Source organism: Sorghum bicolor, chromosome 1, assembly GCF_000003195.3.
Source record: "Sorghum bicolor cultivar BTx623 chromosome 1, Sorghum_bicolor_NCBIv3, whole genome shotgun sequence".
Lineage (NCBI taxonomy): Eukaryota > Viridiplantae > Streptophyta > Magnoliopsida > Poales > Poaceae > Sorghum > Sorghum bicolor.
Window position 1 is genome coordinate 21,571,193 of NC_012870.2, and position 10,317 is coordinate 21,581,509.

At 41.9% G+C, this 10,317-nt stretch overlaps 2 protein-coding genes across 7 annotated transcripts; one reads left to right on the plus strand and one right to left on the minus strand.

Moving 5' to 3' along the window:
• On the plus strand, positions 1,142-4,360 carry LOC8059259 (60S ribosomal protein L23). The gene is made up of 4 exons (XM_002464460.2): positions 1,142-1,269; positions 1,387-1,671; positions 3,905-3,946; positions 4,050-4,360. Exons 1-4 carry the CDS (start codon positions 1,257-1,259, stop codon positions 4,130-4,132), a joined length of 423 nt encoding a protein of 140 aa, XP_002464505.1. The 5' UTR covers positions 1,142-1,256; the 3' UTR covers positions 4,133-4,360.
• Positions 5,155-9,505, minus strand: LOC8070503. Of its 6 annotated transcripts, none has more exons than XM_021450096.1 (5): positions 9,361-9,505; positions 6,263-7,135; positions 5,975-6,148; positions 5,755-5,874; positions 5,155-5,568 (listed from the first exon to the last, which is right to left on the minus strand). In XM_021450096.1, the coding sequence occupies exons 1-5, from the start codon at positions 9,409-9,411 to the stop codon at positions 5,464-5,466; spliced, it is 1,323 nt and encodes a 440-aa protein (XP_021305771.1). In that variant the 5' UTR covers positions 9,412-9,505; the 3' UTR covers positions 5,155-5,463. The 6 variants fall into 6 exon arrangements, with proteins under 6 accessions (XP_021305771.1, XP_021305766.1, XP_021305781.1 ...); XM_021450091.1 differs by having other exon boundaries at positions 6,263-7,138; XM_021450106.1 differs by lacking the exon at positions 9,361-9,505 and adding an exon at positions 7,929-8,084.

The following is a 10,317-nucleotide window of genomic DNA, read 5'->3' on the forward strand; positions in this document are numbered from 1 at the left end:
AATATGATATACTACAATTTCCCACCATTGTCCATTGCACACTATAAGAAGATTAATAAAATACCGTTTGGTGCCGCTATGGAAATTAAGAGAAATGCTCCTATGCATGCTTCAGACATGTAGAATAAAACACACAACTCATGTTTATAAAGGCACAAGTTACCGTGTACTGCATATGAGTGCAAAATAGTACCCAGTGAGACATTTATTCTGACAAGTCATATATCCCTCAACATATATATATATATATATATATATTCTTATAAAGCTAAACCCCACTAGATGAATTCTCTCTTCATACAAAGTGTCTACATTATTCCCCACTAAGTTCTGTCATCTCATATTAATTACTAAAAATAACCATGTCATCTATATCATATGAAATACTTTAAATCTTTAATATACTAACATACAAGTCATGTACATACCTCTATAATGTAACCAAATATTAATTTTTCTTCTATTAACTTAGCAGTTTTTTACTAGATCTATACAATAAAATACGTGCAAATCAAATTTATATACATGTATACATAGGTCTTGTTTACTTCCACCCAAAATCCAAAATTTTTTCAAGATTCCCCATCACATCGAATCTTTAGACGCATGCATGGAGTATTAAATATAAACGAAAATAAAAACTAATTGCACAGTTTGGTCGAAATTTACGAGATGAATCTTTTGAGCCTAGTTAGTCTATGATTGAACAATAATTACCACAAACAAATGAAAGTGCTACTGTGTTGCAAAATTTTTTTGGAAAGGAACTAAACAAGGCCATATATAATATACTGAACACCATATATAATTCTATATATATATATAATAATTTATTTTTAAGAAAATCGTATAGCAACGCGCGGGAAATTGACCTAGTTCTTCTTGTTTTAATGCCAAGCCATTCAAGCAAATATGTGAGACAAAATGCTCCAAAAATGCAAGTTTCACGCACTTTTGATTCGAGACGTGTCATCACATGTTCAGAATTTGCCCCGAGCACCCTTCTCTTCCGCACCTCCATCGAGATCCATGATCTTTTTTTTGAGCAAAACACCCATGTTTTGCTCTCCGTCACATGGTTGATGGTTGTCTGGAAATTATTAGCATGATGGGCCTCACAGTTTCTCTTTCACGGCCCTCTTTCCAAAGTCCAGGCCCAACTAACACACTTCTCTCTTCTCTTCCTATAAGGCATCGACCAGCGCAAACCCTAGCCGACCTCTTCTCCTCGCGCCGCCGCCGCCGGAGCCGTCGCCATGTCGAAGCGCGGTACGTACGCCCCGGTCCTCCATTCTCTCCCGACGATCGGACTCGTTCGTCTGTTGCTCCTCTCGCTTACTGGCTAACTCGGCCGGCTTTTACATCGAAATGGATGAACTGCCGCAGGGAGGGGAGGGACGGCGGGGAACAAGTTCCGCATGTCGCTGGGTCTGCCCGTGGCGGCGACCGTGAACTGCGCGGACAACACGGGCGCCAAGAACCTCTACATCATCTCCGTCAAGGGCATCAAGGGCAGGCTCAACCGCCTGCCGTCCGCCTGCGTCGGCGACATGGTCATGGCCACCGTGAAGAAGGGTAAGCCCGACCTCAGGAAGAAGGTCATGCCCGCCGTCATCGTCCGCCAGCGCAAGCCGTGGCGCCGCAAGGACGGAGTCTACATGTACTTCGAAGGTAACTCTCGCCGCTTTTCCTAGTCCTGCAACGCTCGAGCTCGACGTGCCCAACCCGATCCGTTGTGATGTCTTAGCTTTATGCTTCGCTGGCGTGTCACCTCGCTGTTGTTTGTGTTGATGTTGCTTGTAGCGTCTTGCGTTGGCTGACACTGACAATGTACTTAAATCTCACCCTTAATCCTATATAGAATGTGTTGCTGCAATGCAAACCTTATCTTCTATCCCAGTTTTCCATCAGTAACAGTAGTGAAATTCAGTTTGGTTGGTGGATTCGCCCATGATTCTTTGGCAAGCTAGCTTGATAGGGATTTTAACTCTTAAAGTATGTTTTTTTCCTTTTACTAGCTGTTCACAATTATCTTGCCAATCTGAATAATTCAGTTCATCTTTTCCCCCCAAACATCATATATACAAAACAGTTTCCTATAACCAAATATGTTTCCTTATTTCAGTTTGCCACACATGTAGCCTTACCTATATGTCTTATTCCATTCATTTTTCTTCTTTTATTTTCTATTAGGCATCTAATTCTTGATCTCTTTTTTTCATGTCTTTTAGTTGCAGGGACTTCATTGCTTGTTTTTTAAATTTTTAGTTTTATAGTATATGTATTGAAACACAATCACTGACGGAAGGACTGTTAGGTTCTTTAGCTTTATATGGAGCAAACTTGCCATGTTTGCATATTCCTAAGCAAAACGTCATAAAAGAAGCTTCTTTGGTGTTGAGGATTTCTTCACAAGGATTTCTCCATCTAGAAGCGGTCTCATATTCCATTGCCCTAGGTAGCGGCGTTGCTGCCATGAAACTTTGGGACTGGCCATGAGACATATATTTCTTATATGTTCCATTAGATGATGCTTCCTTCATTGGATAACAATTTCCTCTAGTCACTTAAAACTATTGTTATGACTTGGTTTGTCTACAAAATAGTTTCTTCCATCCAATTGTGTTCTTTTTCTTTTTTGGTTTGTTGTAATGTATGTATCATTTTTCTGTTGGCGAGAAGCAAGCATTTAATTGTTTGTTTTCTTCATTTGTTTGTTGGTTTCCATATATAATATTCTAAGAGGTACCCAGTGATGTAAGGACCACAAGGTTCTTCAGCTTTATATGGGGTAAACTTCTGATGTTTGCATGTCCCTAAGCAAAAAGAAGCTTCCTTCTTGTTGAGGGCTTTCTCCTTTGGAAGAATTTCTCCATATGGAAGCAGTCTCATATTCCATAGCAGCATTGCTGCCATGAAACTTTGGGACTGGCCATGAGATGTATATTTCTTATATTTCATTGTAGATGATGCCTACAGTGTATGATCACAATATTAGTTTCTAACCTAAGCCATCAGCGTGACATTGCATTGTTTCTGCATTTGGACATTTTAATTATCTTCCTTTTTCATATTCAATCTACCTGATCATGTATGTCTCAAAGATGTTGTCAATGTCTCTATATGGATGTCTACAAGGCTTCATCTTTGTTATATCCTTTTCCATAGTTTTATAGATGTTTCATGATGGCCTTAATATAATGTGATAGCCATCTTTTGTGACTTCAAGAACAAAGTTCTCACATGTTGCTATTCAATCTGCTGTGTAGCCTCAATAATATGTTTGTACTTGTTGCTCCTCTATTCATTTTCTTCTGTTAACTCATAGTAGGCACCTAATTCTTTGTTTTTCTTTTGGCGAGTTGGGCCTTCCATTGCTTGTTCTGTTCATATTTTTCTGCTTACTTTTATAATATTATGTACTATAGGACACTCAATAATATTTTTTCTCCAATCCAAAGTAGTCTAATATTCCATTGCCCTAGATAGTGACGTTGCTGCCATGAAACTTTGGGTCTATCCATGAGACAGTTTTCTTATGCTTTATCATGTCTGACTAATTACTAGTTTATTGCAAAATGTTATTTGTGGGTTGACACTGTTACTTCTCTATGTAGTATGTTTTAATTAGCTTTGCATAACCTTCAGTCTATCTGACCATGCAGAAGGATTTATGTGTAAATGTGAATTATATGTGCTATTTATATGTCTAGTTTGTTATATATCCTTTTTTATTGTGCGTATGTATTCCTGGATTATCTTAATGTGATATATGAAATCGAACACACTCATATCTCTTTGCATAGTTGCTGGAAGTGTGTTATTTGATTATGGATTCTATTGGTGCTGTTAGTGTAATCACTTTGCTTAGCTACTATCTCATATGGCGGTACTGCATTTACAGATAATGCTGGAGTCATCGTGAACCCCAAGGGCGAGATGAAAGGTAAGAGCGTGGCATACTTCTCAATGCAGTCTCATAGTCCTGTTCTCCTTGAGGTGCAGGCTGCAGAGCAGCATTGCTGAACACATGGATGCTCCTTTTGCAGGATCTGCTATCACTGGACCTATTGGCAAGGAGTGTGCTGACCTTTGGCCTAGGATTGCTAGTGCAGCAAACGCCATTGTCTGATATCATGGTTGGGGGATGTTTGAGAGAGTTTCGTTGTGCTCCTTATTAGGTCCATTTTAACCTGTTTTGTACTCCGTACCTCAACATCTGTGATAATGTACTTGATTGAACATATGTGGAAATGTACTTGAGGAGTAATGTGCTTCAAAGGGAAAAGGCGCACAATTAAGGGCCAGAACTGTGCACTTATGTGGTCAGTTAAGTGATGAGCTGGTGCTATTATCGTGCTTTTGTATGGCCATTTCAGTATTCAGCCTGCGCTCTACCCCATAATTTCCTATGAACTTGTTAAATCAGCTAGAGCACCTCAACAGTTTGGTAAATATACTTCCAAATACTAATCCTTTTTTACTCAGTGTCAGGCGTCTACGCTGGTGTGTTGGGGCCACTAGCTAGGCCGAGGAGGATGAGGAAGGTGCTTGGAGGCTGTTTTCTCGGTTACTTTGCCACCGTGGAAAAACACAAAATGTAAGCGCACATGTTGGCGCCCCTAGCGCTGTTTTCTTTCCTCAGCGCTCATTGGAGCCCTAGCGTTGATTTTTCCTCAGACCTAATTTTGGGAGCAAGGGGAGCTAAACCCAAAGAAGTCAGGAATCCCTAGAGGATTTGAGTTTCCAAACCAACCCTCAGTCGTTTTGGAGGCTCATGGCTCTGTCACCGTCTAGGAGGTTGGCTGTAATTAGAATTCTGACCACTATTTTTAGATCTAGAGACACTAAGAGGATTTTGTTTTGAGTTTTTTTTGTGTGTGAGCTAGGGTACCGAGATGATCGACCATGACAAGGAATTATTTCATCCATGGTCAGAGGCTCGGTATGTAAGGAAGACAATTGCGTGTATGATTTTTAGGAACAATATAAAAGTGTATTTCCCGTATACCCAATAGTTTTTTTTAGAAATGTTTATTTCAAACCAAATTTTTTCGACTCAAAATTTAGATATTATTGGGAGATGCTCTTGTTTTGAATATGGGAAATGCGAGAGCGAGAACGATGGAGCTGAAAATGAAAATGCATCATGTATGATCCCAAGAAGGTTTTGTTTCTATTATAACAAGATAAAAGGGCAAGTACAAATCTCTATATTCAATCGTTATTTTCTTCATTCAAAACTCTCAACTATACCCGAGGTTCTATCGTAAGTTGGTGAAATCAGATTCTCGCATACAATAACAAGACTACTTACACTCAAGCTGGGCATTTTTTATAACCTATACAGGACCAGTTATTCCGTGGGACCAAATAACCAAAAGTAAGACTCCTTTGAAATCTGCACAAAATTGGAAAACCGAAACCGGAAAGTTTAGCCATCGTCGTCTGGGTGCTTTTGCGTTACATCCAGGATTCAACAGTGTGGTTGTACATGTAGGAGTTCATCCCGTTGATGTGCGCCTGCAGGGCGTCCGGATCCAGTATGTCTTCTGCCTTCATGCCGGCCTGAATTTATATATATATATATATATATATATTAAACAAACGCAATGTTCTGTGAAATTATCAATTGACACATTTAAAAACATATATTTTTTTTACTTTTATTTACAAGTAGCTTTCACTTCATACACGCAGTTTTTTTTTGTAAAATTTGCTCGAAAACTTTGTGTTTCACGTTGGAGCACTTACCATGTGGTCGTATTCCTCGTGGTTCTGCATCACCCTCGACGGCTCGCCGTAGTCGTCGTTCTTAGCGAATCTGCCGCGGACGCGGGGCCTGCTGTCCGCCAGGGTCTTTCTGCAAGCGTACTGCAATTTGTTGTGGGGTGCAATGGCGTCAGCAGCATCCATGGCCGCAGTCGAATTTTGAAACGCTCAAAAGCGGTGCATGCATGCATGATGGCGTCACCTTGATCTTCTTGCTGAAGTTGCGCTCGTTCCGCTTCTTGATGTACCTGTGGATCTTCTCCCGTCTCTCCTCCACGGTGATGCGGGCGCTCTTGAAGTTGGCGTCCTCCAGGCTCGACGCCTCCGCCGCCGCCGGCAGCCGCCCCGGGCTCATGCTGCCGCCGCCGCCGCCCATCTGGCGCGCACCACCAACAAATAAACGTGTCATGCATGCATGCGTCATGGTCGTCACGGATGCGCTACGCTATGCATGCCATGCCGTGTGATCCGCGCTGGCGCTCAACTGTACCTGCATTTCGCCGGCGGCGTTTCCGCCGAACGCCATCTGCTGCGCTGCCGCGGCGGCGGCGGAGTCGGCGTCGGGGCTGTGCGTGGCGGCCAGCGCGGCGCTGGCGCTCTCCATCATCCGCTGGTACTCGCCGATCTCCTCCATCCCCATCATGGACATCATCATGCCGCTGCAACCGGCCCCGAAGAAGCCGCCTGCTGCTTGCGCCGGCGCCGCCGTGTCCTTGCCGTTGCCGAAGTAGCAGCCCGGCGCCGCGGTTTCCATCATGCCGGCGGGGAGCAACGCGCCGGGCTGCGGCTGCGGCTGCGGCTGATGCTGCTGCTGGCACAGGGCCTCGTCCAGGCCCACGTACCCTCCTCCGGCAGCCATTGCCGCCGCGAAGCACTCGTCGGTGTACCCTGAGGACGCTACGTGCAGCAGCTCCGACGCCGTGCTGCTCATCTGCGTCTGCAGACCCGGGTGTTCCGCCGCGCCGGCCACTGGAAGCACCACCGGTACCTGCGCGAACTGCTGCTCGGGCTGAGGCTCGTCTCCGGCCGCCGCCGCCGCGAACTGCTGGTAGTCGATGGGGAGGAGGAGTTCGGTGTCAGGAACCGGTGGGTCTTCTTCTTCGAGGAGAGCCGAGAGGGTGGAGTCCAGGGACGGCAACGGGGAGAAGGCCGAGGCAGCGGCCGTGGCCGCGGCGCCGCCCAGCGACACGTTGTCGCCTTGGCCGCAGGGCACGGGAGGCGTCGTTACGGACGACGACGAGGCGTCCTCTGATGACGCCGTGAACATGTCCGAGGCCGTGTTCACGGCCGCGAAGAGGTCGCCGCCGCTGCCATCGTCGCAGAAGTCTAGGATGTGCGCCGCGATGGGGCTCGAGATGCCATCCTGCTAAAATTCAGAAGCAAACCAACTTGTCAGCAACATCCGTTTCAGAAAGAAGCTTACGTCTGATCAATAAGAATAACTGCGTATTGCAAACCTGCAGGGTGAAAATTTTAAACATCATATAGTTCTAAAAACTGCCTAACTGAGAACCCTTTTTTTAGAACTCAACACAAGATTTGCGCCGATCTTAAAATGAAAACTGCTACCTGATAACCATTGTGTGAAAATATTTCAGTGATTCTTTTATATATAGTCTCTCTTTTTAGGGAATCAAATGGCGTACAGTTGTATTTGCAACAGTAATGTTCTATTTTGCCATCTCTCTAAGCATGGCGAAACAGTACACGGTATGTATGCTGGCGAATGTCACTATGAGGATTAGAGAATTTTGAGGGGAAAACAGCCCCAATAATCCAAATTCCCAGCGAAATGGATATAAAGTTCATCAAGACCAACAAGGGAAAACAATCAAGTCGAGGAATATATTCTATTGGTACCGCAGGGGTCCAAAAGCTGAAAGATGTCTTCTTGATCTGCTTGTGTCTTTTTTTGCTTTTCTAGGATAGGCACCAAACAATTATTGCAGCACATACACATTGGTACTCTAGCAAGATCAAAGCATGCATGCAATCCAATAGAGGAATCCTGATCAAGAAAAAAAGGATGGGCAACAAGTGGGGAAAACGGCATGCAACAATCAAGAAACCGTTGAACAAAGGTCCTCCAAAAAGGCTTGGAACTCTCAAACAATTCCAGGGAACACATTAGCCTAAAGTTAGTGCAGGAGATTTACAGTGAAGGGATGGTCGTCGAGCATGGCGGATCACGAACTCCGGTACAGGTAACAAGGAGAATTCAACTTCTCCCTGCCGCTGTTGTTGAAGGAGGGTACGATCAAGTTGGAGGGGATTGAAGACGAGACAGGATACAGAAAAGTCGTAGATCATGCAAATGGCAATAGCTTCTATTTATAATGCTGAAAGACGAAGCAACAGAAAGTTTATAGGCTATTTATAGCCCATAAGAGCCGGCAAGAACTTTGGATTCAACAAGCAAACAACACTAGTTGCTTATTTAGGGGAGGGGTTTGTTAAAATCTTAATTTGTGTGATGTTTTAGCTAAAATATAGATGGGCAAAATAGCTATTTTTGTGCATGCTATGTGTTGTAATTTAGCTCATGAGCAACTACTTAACCGCCTCTCCGTGTTTCTCCAAGATTAGTTACCCCTTACTCCTAGCTTGCTTTTGACCGAGACATCATTTTAAGTCCTTTTTAAGGGAAGATTTTTTTTGTTATTGCTTTTGATCATTGAAAAAAAATATCCTTAGTCTAGTTATACATAACCTTCGGACTATGATTGTCCCAAATTTAAAGTTTTTTCATGAACACTGATATTTAGACCCACCTTCCTATCATGAAAATTCACATATACATTACTTTGATAGAGGCATGTATGGCTGTTTTAAAAAGTAGTCATATGATTTTGCAAAACATTTCTTTGCTCTTACTAATTAGTTACTATATATCTTTTGTATCGTAACCTAGAAACCATATCAATAAAAAAACGTGTGCACAAAGACCTAAGTAGCTAGGAATAGGAAAGCGAAAAGACATTCTTGCTTTAGCATGAGCATCAACAACCCCTAGGTTGGTGACATATCAAGCCAACCATCAGTTTTGGCAGATGCTTCTGAAGAACTAGATGCCGAACGTCATAGAAAGTAACAAAGTGCATGCAAGATCTGTAGTACGTGATTATGCAGCAAACCGTAGGAGAAAAACCATATCTCTCACTTTCTTCTTGCACTAATCCAGTTCTTTAATAAGTCTTTTGGGATTGGATATATGATGATTCAATCCAAAATGCACATAGTGTGAATCAAGCATTCATTGGTACAGAATGATAGAATTATGAAGAAGGGACACACATAAAGTTAGAAAAATTGTATGCAATCTTTTAGGATGAGAAACAACTTTGGTGGCGACTCTGTATGGTAAAATCCAACAAGATTCTTATCGTCATAGTACTTACTAGTCTAAAAGAATTAAAATCTTTTTAAACAAAAAACATGATATGTACCTTGGTCAACTATAAACACTGTACAAATATACAAACAAGTAGCTAGTATCCTATCAGTTTTAGTAAGAAAAACAAATTATTCTAATATTTTAGTGGCAATCAAATTGAAGCCAAATGTAATAGAGAAGTTGAAGGAAGTTACACTGCATAATTCAGAGAAAGGTGTCTTGAGCCAACCCATTAGGGACATCATCTTCACTTAACTTTGTATAAAATCAGTGGAAATGGGCACTAGTACCTCCTATCAATGATATACTAACAAGAGAAAAGGAATGAAAAGTTATAGAAACGAGAGAGTTTGCTAAGGACATAGGAGAACACAACTAGTACATATATAGCAGTCTAGTTGAAGAATAAACTTTAGTGTGGGGTATATGGTTTACATTGAGGTACGAAGTCATGTCTTGCTTTCTTGCATATCTAGCCTGGATCCCATGTGAGGTGGCTAGATTGAAGGGTGTGTGAGTTCACATCTCTTTGTAGATACATAATAATTAGTATTTTTTTTCTAATGAAAGGACAGTAATATGAAATATATGACAAAACACCTGATTTTTTGTACATGCTCATCTCCATAGAGCCTACACACGTACCATGGAATCTTATTACTGTCTTCCATTGATATTTGGAGTAAAGGTGCGAATGACGGCTACTGTGCATATGCATGCTTCACAATTAGGCCTTGTTTACTTGCAAAAAATTTTGCAAAATGTGAACAGTAGCACTTTCGTTTGTATTTGATAAATATTGTCCAATCATAGGCTAACTAGGTTAAAAAGATTTATCTCGCAAATTACATACAAACTGTGTAATTAGTTATATTTTTTACCTATATTTAACGCTTCATGCATGTGCCGTAAAATTCGATATGACGGAAAATCTGAAATATTTTGGAAAATGTTTGAGGAAGTAAACAAGGCCTTAGCTTAAAATCTGAATTATCATTTTATTGGGGTAATGGCATTCTCACAAATACCTTTTGAACTCAAAATTGTGATGTACCCCTTCTTTTCTGTATGTTAAATTTTTCTATCGCATTCTACAGTGAACATAAAGTTTTGACTAGCCTGGAATTTTGTCATTGTTAGTGGAGCCATAT